Source organism: Chrysemys picta, chromosome 5 (assembly GCF_011386835.1).
Source record: "Chrysemys picta bellii isolate R12L10 chromosome 5, ASM1138683v2, whole genome shotgun sequence".
Taxonomy (NCBI): Eukaryota; Metazoa; Chordata; order Testudines; family Emydidae; genus Chrysemys; species Chrysemys picta.
The window spans coordinates 98100380-98116842 of NC_088795.1; the positions used below are offsets into that span (position 1 = coordinate 98100380).

The 16463-nt window shown below is 40.0% G+C and overlaps 1 protein-coding gene across 2 annotated transcripts in view; it reads right to left on the reverse strand.

Moving 5' to 3' along the window:
- Window positions 1-16463, reverse strand: part of LIMCH1 (LIM and calponin homology domains 1) — a 213210-nt gene that overhangs the window by 17912 nt on the left and 178835 nt on the right. For both annotated transcript variants that reach the window (XM_065596963.1, XM_065596964.1), the window contains exons 4-6: window positions 6895-7001; window positions 3751-3781; window positions 1266-1376 (exon numbers count right to left, since the gene is read on the reverse strand). In XM_065596963.1, coding sequence (XP_065453035.1) covers window positions 1266-1376; window positions 3751-3781; window positions 6895-7001 — 249 coding nt within the window. The remainder of the gene's footprint in view (window positions 1-1265; window positions 1377-3750; window positions 3782-6894; window positions 7002-16463) is intronic.

The window sequence follows — 16463 nt, forward strand, 5'->3', positions numbered from 1 at the left end:
ATTCCAAATGAATGCCAATTAACTTTTATACCTCCAGACACAATCAGGTATGTGGCATATACAGAATACACTATCCCGGTGACCCCAGCAGAACCACAGGAGCATCAAATTGAGGAGTATCAACATCCGCTGCAGCCTACTGTAAGTGCCCTGACTGGGCCATGGGAATGGTGCTACCCTCTGCACTGGCCTCTTCCCAGCAGCAGAACCTGGCTGGTCTGCTCTACTGTGGCCTGTAAACCCTGACATCCATTTTCATCCAAGATTTAGAGTTTGACAAAATACAGATTATCAAGGTTATGCTACATGTGAAGTGCATACACAATCCCTTCCCCCACCCACTTTGCCTTTCTTCACCTGTTGAAATGATATATCTTGATATGAAACTTGTGGTGCAACTGAAAACTGGCTGAGGGAAATATTGTTCATGACAGTCTGTGTGTTCAAATATGTTCTTTAATCTGATGCTCCCTAGGTCCACTGACTCACTCTGCAAGTCTCTCTATTGAGAGCAGTCGATCAGTATACCATAAGCAAAGAGCAGAAAAACCAAATTATGAACGTTACTCTACCATTTTAAGAAGAGCTGGGCAACATATTTTCAGTAAATAGTAAATTCCCCAAAATATGCATTTTTAGGCTACCAAAAGTATTCGTAAATTTGGGTCAAATTCAGTTAATAGTTCTGCCCCCCCCCCCCAAAAAAGAACCAAAAAAAGGTAATTAAAAAAAAAAGTCAAAATGGTTCATTTTAACCATTTAGCAACAAAACGTTTAGACTTTTTGTTTTGGCACAGCATTTAATTTCAAAATGTAGCCAATTAAAAACGCCAAACAAATAAAAGGGTGAAAAACCTGAAAACAATTAAATATGTTTACAATATGTTTCATTCAACCCAAAAAAAGTTTGTTTCAGGTTAAACTGAACCTAATTTTTACCCCCCAGATTTTTCAGTTTGGCTCCTGAACCAAATCATCACTTATTCACTCAGCTCTAGGTGTAATGCTATATGACCATTTTAAAGTCCTACTGCTGGTAATTTCTGCATCACTAGCACCACCTGCAAAACTGGCTACCAAAAAAAGCCAAGCCTGTATTTACAGTTGTTTAGTATCAGCAGGAGCTTTTACAAAAAAGTTAAGTAGCTCACTCCCCAGCCCACCATCCACCTGTAGCTTTCATTACAACAGACATCAGAAAGAATTTTTGTGGGACTTCCAACTTCAATAATTAAAAGCCCCAAAAACGCTAACAAAAAAGATACCTTTCTCATCTGTGCCAGCAATCCTTCAAACTCCTTCAGGTTCAGTGTTGCTCCACTGTATGAAGTGCATCTGTTTGCTGCTTTCCCCAGCCAATAAATGGTAATTAGTACCTGCAGAAATCAGTAAACATTAATTGAAAATCTACACAATTACTTTGCTAAATTTACTTTTCCTAAGGACCTCTTCATTTATTTTGAACTCTGAATCACTGGTGGATTTGAGAATTTGTTCTAAATCTGTATTCCCCTCTGGGGAGTGGGAAGGGAGGGTGGTTAAATGGTTAATAACAAATACATGAAGCATCTATTAAAGGTAAAATAATCTTATAGAATTTGCAGCTTATTAAAAAAACATACTGCTGTGTCACGTCTGGCTGAAAAGTAAGCAGCAAAAATAAACCTCAATATTAAAAACTAGGTACAATATTCGAAAGTATTCCCAAAGTGAAGAGAGCTCAAAAGAACTACCTTCCAATAATGAAGGCTTCCAAATCTCATGGTAAAATAAAGTTAAGGGTGGCAGGAAAATATTACTTACTAATAATGGTTTTCCTTAATTAAAATACATAAGGAAATAAACAACAAAATGTTTGTAACAAATATGTCAGGGACTATTTGAAGAAGAGAAAAGGCTAGTTCTACCCACCCCAATATTACTGATAAGATTCAATGCATTTCACCTCTAGTTTAATGGCTCAAAATATCCAGACCAATACTAAAAATAAAAGCCTGGACCATCTGGCAGTTTTTCGGCAGTTTAGGCAGAATGAGTTGATGGTTTCACCTAACTTTCAACCTGACATCTACCCCAATGAAAACACCACCATCAGAACTAAGGCCAAGGCCAAGGCCTAAGCTTATAGACCTTTATATACACACTCATCCCTTGAGGAAGTTGCTCCAGGTTAAGAATAAATACAGTGATGGAACCAAGAAGAGAAACTGATTCTGGCACTGGCAGGACTGTATCTGTTCTGGGGATAGAGAACTTCAGTTGCCTAAGTCTATCAAAATCCAATTCCTTTCATGAATGCTAAAATTCTCTTAAATTTTTAGAAAAACAAAAAGTCATTTTCTGGCCCCTTTGTGTCTTATAATTCAAACCTTTTAAAGAAAGTGTTTCAGTTTTATTATAACCCCAGATTTGATGGCAATTGAAATTTAACTAAACACAGAATAACAAATTCATGTGAAAACAGTTCACAGCACATGCTCTCAAGTAAAGTAAAAATACTTGCAGACAAGTACTATTCAGAAATAAGAAGCTGTCTAATTCATTTTCCTACCCAATTATGTGATGAGATGAGGATTATGCTAGGTTCAATTATTTTTGCAAGCACTCAATCATTTGATCTCCTCCTCCCCTCCTTATGCAGGGTTGAAAACATTTCCAGACAAATGTCACCTTTGCAAGCAATTCTGACTGGCTGCCAGTCTGGAGTACAGAATAATGCATCTGAAATGTCTACATTACATAGAAAGACACTTTTATGAATCCTTTTTAATGTTAATTTTAAGAACACCACATCCACATGAAACCTTTTAGCCAATTTCAAGAGAGACAGACACCCCAAATGCCACTGAATGAAAACATTCCCATGTATCTTTGTGTGCTGGAAAACAAAGATATTACTCTGCTGATGACAAGAAAGGCAGGATGAAATAATTCTGTCCTTTTTACCTGTAATCTTGATTGCTGGCTTGAAAAATTATAAGGGAAAGGTCTTGGCATTCCCTTACACTGTAGGGGGATGTCAGCCAAATACAAATTGAATTTACAGTAGTTTACAGCTGACAGTAAAGCCAGATTTGCCTGGCCTTTAATAGTGTAACTAACTCTGGGATTAGCCAAATTCAGACATTTTCTTTTTCTTTTCTTTTTTTCCACTTTACCATTACAAAATCATTACTACTGCCACTGGTTGAAATCAACAAAACGTTAAACTTAATAGAATTAAGCCTACTGTGCTTTTGACAACGCATCCTACTTGGAAAACATACACAAAACTACTTGGAAACTCAAAGAGAAAGCTAGCAAGTCAAATGGGAAATTACAATTCAACAGTTTAGATCCACATAATGTGAATGCAGTTTGGATTGTATTATCATCTTCTTGATATGCTTTGCGCAAATGTATAACCAAATTACAATCACTGTATGCCCAGTAAATTCAGAAAGGCCAAAAAAAGTCTAGCTTTTGATTTGTTAAATAGTGTTAATCAAAATTAGACTGGTAGTCAAGAAATTAAATTGTTTAGTTCTTTATTTAGTCAGAGACAACAACACTAGCACAGTTCTATTTTGTTTGCAGAGATGGTCTGCCTCTGCAGCAGTATAGTTAGTTTCCAATGAACTATTCATGGTTAATGTACTAAAGAACTTTTCAGATTTGCATCACAGTACTAGCTTTTACAATCTCTAAATTCTAACTCAGTCCAAAGCCAGGATTATCCAGAGAAGAAAGTACTGCAAATTAAATACTTACATTTTTCAGCTTTCTACTGTTGTCAATGTTCCTGGATGCACCCACAAAAAAGAGAGAGAAAAGAAAAATCAGAAAGCAGACACTGTTTCCAAGAGCGTATATGCAGGAGGTCACGTGGTTCCCCTAACAAAAGCCTGCAGGATGCTTTTGCTGGTTGGAAACACAAGAAAGCTAGGAAGATGTAGTGCATTCATTCATAATGTGGGAGTATTTTGCAATCATTACTGCAATCATTAAATTACAATGCTTTAACAGCAAAGAGAAAATATGTTGTAGACATCCCATTGCCAAGAATGAAATATAGAGCTGCTGATTTGTACACACAAGGAAGACTAAAGTCCTAAACCCTAAAATCTAGTCTATTGTAGTCCAGTTTTGCTCTGCAATATGTCATGAATACCCAACAGATTTAATAGGAGTTGAACATGCATACACCACGGAAGAATTTAGCCCTAAATGTTTAAATAAACATGGCTTGCCCCACAGCAAGTCTCACAAAGAAAATAAACATCATGCAGAGACCGGAAGGGAGATGAAACAATAATACAGATGATATTGTGAACTACAGTCTCCTCTAGTGCACTCGTAGTAGAAGATTTTTGTTCTGCTTTGTGAATGTATATTTAGCACTCCCATTAAAGACTAACACCCTTTTTGGGCAAAGTCAATCTATTTCTTGGCCAGCATTCCTTCAATATGGCTGGAAGTCATAAGTTAGGAACCTACATGAAGTTTAAGGTTGTGAAAACACAAACAACAGGGAAATTATATGACTGCACTTCAAATTCAACTTATTTTTAGCCAAGAAACTTCTTGGAGAACTGAGGATAAAAGGAATGTGTCTAACACTTCTGGGTATTAGACAAATAAAACAAATGTACTGCAAATGTTTAGTTGAGATTGTCCCCAGAATAAAATTAAAAGCCAGTTCACTTCAAACTACGCAAGTGCACTCTGGTGATAAATTTATCCGACTGCCAGAAACCAGAATGTTTGTTTACATTTATGAAAATACCGAAAGCTTGAAAAATAAAGGAACTTCAAATAATTTGCCACTTTCCCAAAACATTCTTCTTCCAGTACCTGCACCCTAAAAAAATATTGTTCATATTTTCTTTTCCACTGCAATTTTACTATGAAAAAATGTATGTAACCTGATTAAAGTCAGCCTATTTCTTTAAAGCATTAGATCATAACTTTTATAGCTGAATGATCAAAAATACCGTATGTCTAAAGCACATTCCATTTAAAATGCACAAAAAGAAATCACAAAAAGAATAAAAGTTTTTTTTAATCATGTGCAGTAATACCAAAGATTTATTTGATTTTGTAGCACAGAATAAACAGTCTTTGCTACAATAAATAAGCATTCAAAATAGCTGCAGATTGATGAGTAGACTATGGTGTCTATTTAGTAAAAACAGCCATGGAGTTTTTCCACTACAAGACTCAGATTTGGCTTTTGCATGAACTTGGACAGTACAGGAAAAGCATTTCAGTTAGATTTCCACAGGTGGGTTTCTCTGAAGAGTCGAGGGGAGAAAAGATTTTCTGACAACGAGTAGCTCCACATCCATCTACCACCACGTTTAATTGAGGGCTAACCCCGTTCTCCAGTTTATTACTAATTTTTAGTTTAACTCATTTGAACACTGCATCAATCCCAAAATTCCACAGACTATTCTAGGCAGCTGTAGGCAGAATCCTACTGGTTTTGGTAAAAAACAGAAACACCAGTGGAAATCAGGCTAAGAAAGAGGAAAATCAGGCTCACAAAGTCCCCAGGGGGTGCTACAAGCAACCTGCTGCTCACTACCAACTTAACATGGTGTTCTCATTAGGTGTACAGGTCACGCTGTATAAACAACGAAGTGTGGGTGGAATTGTGACACATCATCATGTACATTTGGTTGTCACACCCTTTTACATTTCTGGAGATTCTACGGGATGGTCTATACTAGAAAATTAAGTCATCCCAGGTACACTATTCAGAGGTGTAAAAAATCCACACCCCTGAACAACGTAGACAGCACTAAGTTGACAGAAGAATTCTTCTGTCAATTTAGCTACTGCCTCTCAAGAAGGCGGATTACCTATACCAACAGGAGAACCCCTCCTGTTGGCACATGTAGCGTCTACACTGCAGCTTTGCAGCTGGGCTGCTGTAGCATTTTAAGTGTAGACAAGCCCTTAGTCAAATTTATGACAAGATGATTTGCTTTTACACCTCTCATTCCCCTAATTTCTCTTGGTGGGACCATCCTTGAAAGACACAGTGGTCCAGTTGCTAAGGTGCTAACCTGGGAATTGGGAGACCTAGGTTCAAGTCATTCTCCCACAGTCTTCCTGTGTGACCTTGGGCAAGTCACTTACTCTCCTGCAGCCTCAGCTCCCCAACCGTGAAATGGGAATAATACGTCCCTGCTTCACAGAGGTGTTGAGGATCATAAAATTAGTGTCTGAGTACCTCACAACTTTAATGGAGGCCATATATATTGATAATATAATCAACAATAATCTATGCACTCTGCCACAGTAAGCTTTTGCATGCAGTAAACTGGGTTTCAGCTGTGATACCTCATCCTCACAGTTTACACAGAAGTTCCAGGTTCAAATGAAATATTTTGCAAGATTGCTCTACAATCCATCGTTAATTTTGAAGAATAAACAGACTGCAGCTTTCTCTACCCTGAAAGGTCTTAGTTTCACAAGAGCCTTCAATTAGTAGATCAAACTTACTGATCGGAGTCCTATAAAGCATCTTGAAAACAGTTTAATCTGCAATAACAAGGCCTGGGATTTTTTAAGTTCACATAGTGCTCTAACAAAATAGATACAAGAGAATGTTATCAATCTAGGGTGCTCTTTGAACAATGCTTATATTAGCATTGCCCTGGCATTTGAAAGCTTTTGTGCTTGATATCACTGAAAATAAAAAAAACTAGCTTCTTTCTCCGAGGGGGGAATTTCTGAACAGAACATCTAGTCTAGGCAGCAACGTGGATTCTGAAAGCTTAGCTTGTCTCTCTATTTTACATGAATGTCAGTATCTACAGCCCTTTTTGTTCATCCTTAAACATTTACAATTAAACTACACATATCCACAGTGTTAAGGCCCTAACTATAAACTGGTATTGTACTTACTTGACTGTTATTCTGTTTGATGTGTCCTGAAGGTCACCCGGGTCAAAAAGTTGAGATTCTTTAAGCCCCAGCTCTTTGCAGCCTCTTAAGAATAAGATGGTGTTGTCCTGAAATGAGGCAAACAAAATTTAACTCCTCTTTATTACAGAAGATTATCTCAATGAATCAACCCCTCCTCTTGCTTACCTAAATTACTGGATCATCCAATCACTTAATCCACTAAATCTAGGACTAACATATTGCCAATTATATAATAAAATTTCACTTTGAAGATTCCAGAGAGGAAAAGAGACACATTTTATCTTTGAAATCCATAACTGCACCTCGTTCATTCAGTTCTCCTTGTCAGAAGTCACATGGCAAGATTTTTTTTAATATATAAAAACAGTTGATATGCCAGCTATCTGCACAACTCTGATCCACTGCAAGTCCTGAGGCCAATGGCCATATTTCAGAACCAGTCAAAAAGCACAGGTATATAATATATTAATTCACCATTCTAAGTGTGCTACAAAGATGTTAGGTTTACATTAACTGGCCAATTACTTCTAACTAGTGTACTTAATTACTCTGCTGTCCTCCCTCCTTAGCCAGCCAAAAGTGGGAGGCAGGGAGAGGAGAAAGACAGTCATTCTCTTCTTTTCCTCAAGCTGGAAATGTGAAACCACATTTTTCAAACAACAGACCTTTTCTACACAAGAAAGATGCACTAATTTAGTTAAATCAGTGTCCACACAGGAATATGCATGCTTAGGCCTGGTCTACATCTAAAACATAACTATCTAGCTACGTTGCTCAGGGGTGTGAAAATGTCACATCCCCTCAGGGATCTAGCTAAAACGACCTAAGCCCCAGTGTATCCACGGCTAGAATTCTTCCATCAACCTAGTTATCACCTCAAGGGGGTGGATTTTTCTACAGTGATGGAAAAACCCTTTCTGTCGTCAATCTAAGACAGAGTCGACTGAAGTTAGCAGACATAAATTACATCAGCATAAAGCGGTCACAGTTAGTATATCACTTGTGTAGACTTGGCTCCTAGCATCGGCACTGCGTGTACGCATCAGGAGGGCTTGTATCAATACACAATGTGGTAAAACCATGAGTATGTATCCCAGTGTGCAACTTGCCGTCATCTGGCACATTGTCTTTTGGAAAATTTTGGCAATCCATGGTGGGGCAGAAACAAGTCACACAGGGTGACTGGGAGCAAGGGGTCAAGTTCCTATCATGCAACTTTTGCAATTCCATAATACCATCCATATCCATATCTATTTTCATGCCTTATCTTAAAAAGCCCACAAACCCATGTAGCACTTCACACTGTCAGCCATCTCTGACAGAAGTGTGGAGCCTGCACAGCTCTGCACTATTGTCATGAGTGTTGCAAGCACAGGATGAACGATCCTCTGGTATTTGCAGAGTCGCAGGACAAAACCATAGCAATGAGCACCGGAAGCGCCCTAAAAGTGGGAGGGGCCACCGGCCCCTGGACCGGGCCCCCACCCCCACTCGGTTACCTCTGCCTGAGGCTCTGTCCGCAGTCCATCCACGCTCCACCCCGACACCCTACTTCCGTTCAGCCTCTTCCCCCGAGGCCTGACCCCTACTCTGCCTCTTCCAGCCCCAGGCCTCCCCCGCAAGGCCACCCCCGCCCACCACTCGCCCCCACTCCTTCCCCTCTCCCAAGGACCCTCCACCCACTGTTCGCTTCTCTCTGCCCCCTCCCCCAAGCCCTCCTGGCACTCACTCCTTTCTGTCCCCTCCTGCCTTCAGCGTGAGCGACAGGGGGAAGAGGAGCGAGCGGCAGGTGAGAAGAGGTGGAGCGGGGGCAGGAAGGGAGGCACGCCACATCCAGCATCTTTCCCCATTTGTGGAGGCTTAACCTCCCCAAGCCACTTATACCTTCTAGCCCTGGCTCCAACGCAGGGACACCAGAACAAGAGCTGCACTGACAGTGGCGAAATGAGTGGCGATCACTCTAGGGAAGGTTGCAACGCTGGATTGCTATTGGTCAGTGGGAAGTCATTTGGAGTTAGAAAATCCATAGCGAGGGCCACTGTCATGCAAATACGAAGGGCCATTAATAGTCTTCTGCTACACAGGACTGTCACTCTCAATAACATGAAAGACATAGCAGATGGATTTGCAGCAACAGGATTCCTGGACTGCAATGGGGCGATAAATGGCACTCATATCCTGATTTTGGCACCTGGCCATAGAGTACATCAACAGAAAGGGCTACTTTTCTGTAGTTATGCAAGCATTGATGAATCACCGGGGACACTTCACCAACATATGGTTTGCACCAATTTAACTATATTAAGAACGGATACCTTTTGTAGACCCAGTATAACTTTCTCCTGTAGACCAGTCTTGAGGTCACAGGGAACAAGTGACAATCAGGGTCTATGAGCTTCCGAGGAACTGCCAGAGCATTAGGAATAGTCAGTTAAGTTTGGGCAGGAGGTAGCGGACTGCACAAATTTCTTCACCCATGCTCCCTCCTACCCCTCCTCTCTTCTTCCGTCTGAAGATGACCTGCCTCCAGTTGGTGGGGAATAGTAGTGCCATAAAGTGTGCTGGAGCAGTTTTGGGTTCTTTTCTTTTGAACTTCAAAAATAATTTCAGTAGGAGGCTAAGCAAACATTTGAAGCTTTTCACCCCTCCCTGAACCCCTTCTCATCTATCCCTATATGAAGGGAAACAGTTACAGAACAGAACTCTCACCATCACTACATTTGTTCCCATGTCTTTGTTTATGTTGCACTTGCACAGATCTGCAAGAACGTCACTGTTTATTTTTTCGGTGTGCAGTGATCAGCACACTAATCGCTCTGGCATTCAGCATACCAACATCAGTGCAAAAGAAGCTTGCTGTCAGCAGCCACATTGCAAAATCTGGGCTCAAAGAATTTAGAGTGCTACAAATCTTCCTCCGACCCCTGGATAAAATTTAATAGCTATGGAGAGAAGCCAGAGAAGAAGCAGCATCAGTTAGGAGAACAGAGAGCCTGCAACCATGAGAGGAAGTCTCATTCGTGACATGAAAAGACTCTTGTAAAATTCCCATCTGTTTTGCTATTTGCATTATAATTTTTCCACACTAATTCCAACTGAAACATGAACAATGCTGTGTTTTGCCTTTGAAGGAGCACAATATGGTTTGTTTCCAAATGGTGGGTGGAGCAGGGTTCAACTCTAATAAAAGTTTGGTTACCTAAGTGTGAAGCGTTTTTAAAAAGTATTTTTTGTTACAAAATATCCAAGACAAACAGACCTAATAGACTTGGGAAACGTTCAAAGGATAGGATGGCTCAAGGGATTTTTAACAGTGCCTCTTCCCTTTAGATCTGAAATTCCAATCCAACCTATGTCAAGAGTGATCAAAATTGGTAACCGCACAATGGCTGTTTGGTGGCCTACGTGAAGTGGGGTCCCAGTTCACTTAACAGCCAAGTGTTCATATAAAAAAAAATCCACTCTCACAATGCTAAAGCAGTTTTTGCATATGCTGTTGTAGTGATTGTGACAATGAAGTCAACATTTGAAAACAGTCACAACAACACAGTATCATGAGTTATTTCCTGCTTTAGAGTTATTTCCTATTTTAAGTATAGATAAGCGTGATAAAGAGGGGATAACAGTGGATTTTAAAAAAATGGTGACCACTATAAGGTATGTTTTTTCATCACTGAGGTTGGATTTTTTTTTTTTTTTTTAATATTGACAATTTTATAGTTTTCAGTTCCTGGAAGCTCTAGAAGCATAGCAACATTTATTTAAGGAAGATAAATTGATGTTTGAAAGTGACAGATGAACAGGGTAAACCTCCAAAATGCTTCACATTCCTAGAGGCTGCCAATCCAAAACCAGAATGCTTCCAACAGTACTACTGAACTGAAGCTTTTCTGGTTTGGCTCAGTACTACTTAAAATTGTGTTTATTGTTTTTTTAACATACTAGTAAACTATCCTGCTAAACCACAAGGGGGGGGGGGAGATTTGTTATCAAAGCACAGGATTGGGAATCAAGTGACCAAGATTCTCTCTCTGGATTGTCACAACTTTCATTGGCAAAGTCACTTTCTGGGCTCCATTTTCTTCAGCTATTAAAATAAAGGGAGACCTTGCTTCCCACATCTCACCAGGAGTGCTATGAAGCTCAGTTCAATATCTTCACTGCTTTGAAATCAGCTGATGGAAGGTGATCCAATTTTTTTTTAGTTGCATAACTATATGAAAGATTTCATGTAGTATCTGAATACTAAGTGGAAAGACGACGCATTTTCTTTTTTTCAAGCTCACCCAAGTATCTTAAGATTTAGAAACGCTCAGCAAAAAGTTGCAAACTTTATATATATTTGAGGTTCAGAAAATAATTCCTTTCAGATCCTGCATATGCAGCAATGCATAATTAGTGTGGTGCATTAAGTGGGCAGGAGGTTGCCTTCCTATGAATGATCTTGCTCATGGAGGCAAGCACGATATTGCATTGCATGGAGAAACTGTCATCTGATAAGATACATCACTTCCTGTGCTCCTTTAAGAAAAACAATGGTGTCTAAAGATTGCTATAAACAAAACAAACACACACAGAGAATTATTTCATTCAATAAGACATCTTCCTCTGTACTTGTAACATGTAATGTAGAGGAAAAAATGACTTTGGGGTTAAGCTCTTCATTTTCTTTTACTAACATGCTGGATGTTAAACTTGGAAGAGGTCTAATATTGGTAAAACTTTACAAGTTATAACTGGCCACTCACCAAAGAAATATGTCAACACCATGACAAATACAGGATAGAAACATACGATGATTTTAAGCATTAAACAGTCTGACACTGGTCTGAGAGAACTCATTAGGCTTGCTATTAGCATTCACATACAAGCAAACCTATCTTGCTTACAAAGATTACAAATTCAAAAGTTACTGGTGTAAATCCTGTGCTAAAACTGACAACTTCAGGCTGGAAAGGTTATAGTGTATATGAAACACTACAGGCTTTCACAGCTGAAATTCAACATAGGCAACTTTTCAAATTTAAGGAACAAGACAAAATCTTAGTTACTTGTGTAGTATTATGATAACATTTTCCACACGCAGTGTGACTGGCATAAATCACAAAATCCTTATTCCCACAGAAAATGGAAATTGATGTTTGCTTAGAATAGCCAACCTGTAAAATCACTGTACTGTACATTCATACAGTAGCAATGCCAACTCTGAAAATAAGACAGACTAGTGTGAATCAAACATTCACAGCAGGCAAATTCCCTCCCTATTATTTGCTGATCAGATGCAAAGGCAAACAGCTTGAATTGGACTATCTCCATTCATTGCATCTTTCACAGCAGCAAAATAAAGTATTCACACTCGTTTTTACAGTACAGCACATTAGAATAACTGCTCAATAGTTAGGTATGATCCCATGACTAATTATTGAATGGCCTAGAACAGGAATAAGGATCAACTCATTAAAAAAAAATCTATATAACACTGGATGCTGTGAAATGAAGGGGCTATGCTGACAGACAACGTCGAAACACATTTGAAAGATTGGCTAGATTTGAAAGCTTCTCAGTAGCATTATCATGTTCAGGAGCAGAGCTATGTGGGAACCTGATTTTCTGTTTGAGGGAGTTTCACAATTTTGAAATTTCCCGAATGGAAGAAAACTAAAAAATTACAGAGTTTTCCACAAACCAAAATTCTCAAAAAAAATTGCACTTTCTTGACAAAAATCAAAAATGTTTTGTTCCTATTCAGACTTTTTAAAAAATTTATAATAGAAATATAAAATGAAAAACATTGGAACAGAAAATCATTTTGAAACAGAAAAATCTAGATGTCCCATTAAGGTTCAAATATTACATTTCAACCTTACTGAAAGGGTTGGATTTTTTTTAAATTTTCACTTGGAAATCAATTTTGGTTAAAGACAATGTTTCTGCAAAACATTTTGATTTTGACAAATCAGCATTTTTCAATTTTTCAGTTCTGTCCAAAAATTGCTCTATTTAGTCTCTGAGCTATTTCGCAGCCAGAACTGAAGGAAATACCCCAAGTCACAGAGTTAAAGGCTATTACACTGGGTGAATGTTGTCCACATTGTTTTTGCTACAGAAAAAACTCATTTGCTCTCTGTTTTAATAAGTGTTACATACTGTGGGAAGAGGAAAGCAAAAGAGAAGTTAAGATGGTGAGGAAGGAAGCAGAAGGTAAACTTATTGGTAAGTCAGTTTTGACCCAGTCCTCTCCTCTCCTCCTACCACAGAATTCCAGACCAGCAAGAATTATAGCCCTATCTAACCCAAATGGCAATTGTTATTTACAGACATTACAATATCCAGACTTCACCCACTCACATTCAGTAACTTAGAAAGCAGACAAAAAGTCAAGGTCTTAATATTAGGGTTGCCAACTTGGTGATATTTAAAAACCGGACACTCCAGCAGAAGTGCCGGAATCTCCCCTGCCCCGCCTCTTCCCCCGAGGTCCCACCCCTGCCCATTCTCCCAAAGCCCCCCTACCCCATCTCTTCCCCTGAGACCCTGCCCCATCCACTCATCTTCTCCCTTACCCCCCGCCTGCTGCTTTTCCCCTCCCCCCAGGTCAGGAGGGACTTGTCCATGGAGTCAGGGCTGGGAGCTGCAGCTGCCCGACAAAGGTAGGAGGCAGCCCCGGCTGAGTAGGAGCTGGAGCAGGTGATGACCCAGTCCCTCCCCGCCTCACTCACTCGCAGTATCCGGACTTTGTGTTGTCCGGTCAATAGATCTGACCGGACACTGTCAGGTCCCCTTTTCGACTGGACTGTCCAGTCGAAAACTGGGTACCCTGGCCACCCTACTTAATACAAAGAATAGTGAAGAAAGAAAGTAAAGGAGGAGGAAAGGCAGGAAAAGAAAATGAGCAGTCTACCACAAAGTTATTGGCTCTTCCCCCCTCCTAAACGAGATTTCATGACAGTAAGGAGATGGGCAGTGTGCAGGCAGTGCTTAATTTGTGCGAGGGCTGAGCCCCAGCACCTCTAGGCTTGGCCTTTCATAGCCCCGGCACCTCTGGGCTTGCTGCACCAGTTATGAAAGTAAAAAAATTGCTTGCGCCCCAGCACCTCTTTCATTACAAATGAAGTACTGTGTGAAGATAAGGAGGAGGAATTACTCAGCATGGAACCCTATAGAATTTTGGGATCAAAAGTGACCCTTAGAAAATGAGTGCAGCCGTAACTAGATTAGGACAGAGGAGGAAAAATCCCTAGAAAAACAATTGGTTGAATGAAGGTAGAACTGTAAGACTCAAAGGAAGGAAAGCTGTGAGAGGATGGGGAGAAGTCTGGATGAGTCTGAAGTTTGTCCAAAACACCTGCAGATAGGGTAGTTCAATATCAGTGCCCTTATGTGCCTCCCTGAAGAGAGGGTAAAATAATAAGATCACTTAGGAAGAAAGCAAAGAAAGGATTTCTTTCTCAAGGGATCAAAACAAAACAACAAAACCCAATCAACAAAAAACTAACAGCCACCTTTTAAACAAAAGGAAAACCCCAGTAAAGGTAAATGGGTCTGATGAGGTCCTTTGTCATAACTGGACTCTCTTATGTTTATTTACCATTTGGTTTTGCAGCACTTAATTGGCAGTTAATCAAGGAGGAAAGTTTCCTGCTACCAGCAGACACTCAGCCACTTAATGAGAGAGAAAAAAAATCTTAAAATCATTAACTTTTCCCGTATACCTTCCAAGATAGCATAGGCATACAAGAGTGGTGCAGAGAAAGAAGGAACCCAGCATGAGCAGAACAAGAACAACAAGCAGAACAAGATAAGAGTAGTATCCAGCACAGATCTAAACAAAAAAGAAAAGTGTATTAGGTATGGAAACTAGCAGTGCCTGGATCAATACGATATAGGAAAATGGCTTAATATCAGCTCAACTTGTTCTTTGGGGATGGAGAGGGAACAATTGCCCAGATGCCAGTTCCTCTTGTCTTTTCAGGGCTGGCCTTAGTGTTTTTCGCAGCCAGCAAAATGTTTTACCGTCAATCCCAAATAGGCTCTTATATTGTATGATCCTACCCACTCTCCATTAATATGGACAAGGATGTTATGATTTACCACCACATTTTTTTTTCTGGGAAAAAAACTGAAAACACAAAAACCAAGGTCCCCCAAAGGTTATTAAATGAAACCCAAGACACATACTAAATGATTCACATTGTAAGCATATTTATTTCTCAAATATCAACAGACACATTGTTCAAATTAAAAGCTTGCAATTCTAAGAAAAAAACAGAAGCCCAATAATAGAGTCCCCAGTCAAACAAATTAGATCACTTTTTTGTCTCTCTCCTTACATAGTAATACACATACCAACTGAACTGCTTTTTAAGCACGTCACATATAACACAATGTTGACCAAGCTAATCAGTGTTCTCATATCTTGTCTAGCACATTTTTTAATTATTTGTACTCTGGTGGTACCCAGAAACTGTAATTAAGTTTGGGCTCTATGTGGTATGCACTGTACAAACACACAACAAAATACACCTAAAGAACTTACAACACAGACAAGACAGATCTAGGGTTGGGATGGAAGGGTATCCAACATGCAAGCACGGTGAGGTGGGTGATGAGCGGCAAATGTTAATTCTGCAGGTTTAAAAAATTTGTTTTGTTTTATAAATTATAGCGGGGGAACGATGTCAGAAGGGGGAGAGGATAAGTTATTAGGACCGTAAGAGCAGGGGGAAAAGGGTAATACTGAGGGTGAGAGAGAAGGGAAAAACAGAGGAGGAGAAAAGAAGAGAAAGAAGAGACCATGCAGGGGCAAAACTATGTGAACGAAGTGGATATATATATATCCAAATCAAAGGAAAAACAGAGCCTTATGACATCACTGCCATCCAAAGATATCCTGCAGCTGGCTGCCTCAGCTCACAGCTCCTGTCAGGGGAGGAAAGTTTCTTTGTTCCTGGGGCTACTCCACCCAGAGTTTATCTTTTTTCACAGGCCCACGACTGGAGATATGGGTGGGAGGAGGCTGTACGTGCCCTGGATGCCTGTCATCACGTCTGATCTCTGCCAATGCCTGTTAGGTGCGGACATGAGCCTGAATACCTGGTTAACAAGGCTCTCCATCTTTAAGACTAGTCAGCAGGTTAGTGCCCTTTCACTTCTCCTTATCTCAAACTTTGACAGGTCTCTGGTTCGTGCAGGGGAAATTCTGTTGTGTTCTCTGCCCACCTTCACCCCCTGCAGAGTACAAATTTCCTCACTGGGAGAATTTGTGAACTGAGCAACCTGTAGTAGTCACTGCTAGAATATTGATGCTATCGCTTATCCCTGCAGACAAAGGGCTGGGGAGGGAATGAGGAGCATTCTGCAGTATGTACGTACCTGAACGTATGCGTAGTTTTGTATCTGGAGGGACAAGATAAATTTTCAAACAAACTGATCAACTGATACCCTAATCTTTGAGGAGGGAAGACTCAAACAGTGGGCATTTCTCTGATTTGCCACCACTGGGAAACAACCAGTGTAGACTAGTTTGCCTACAGACATAAGCCAGGTTG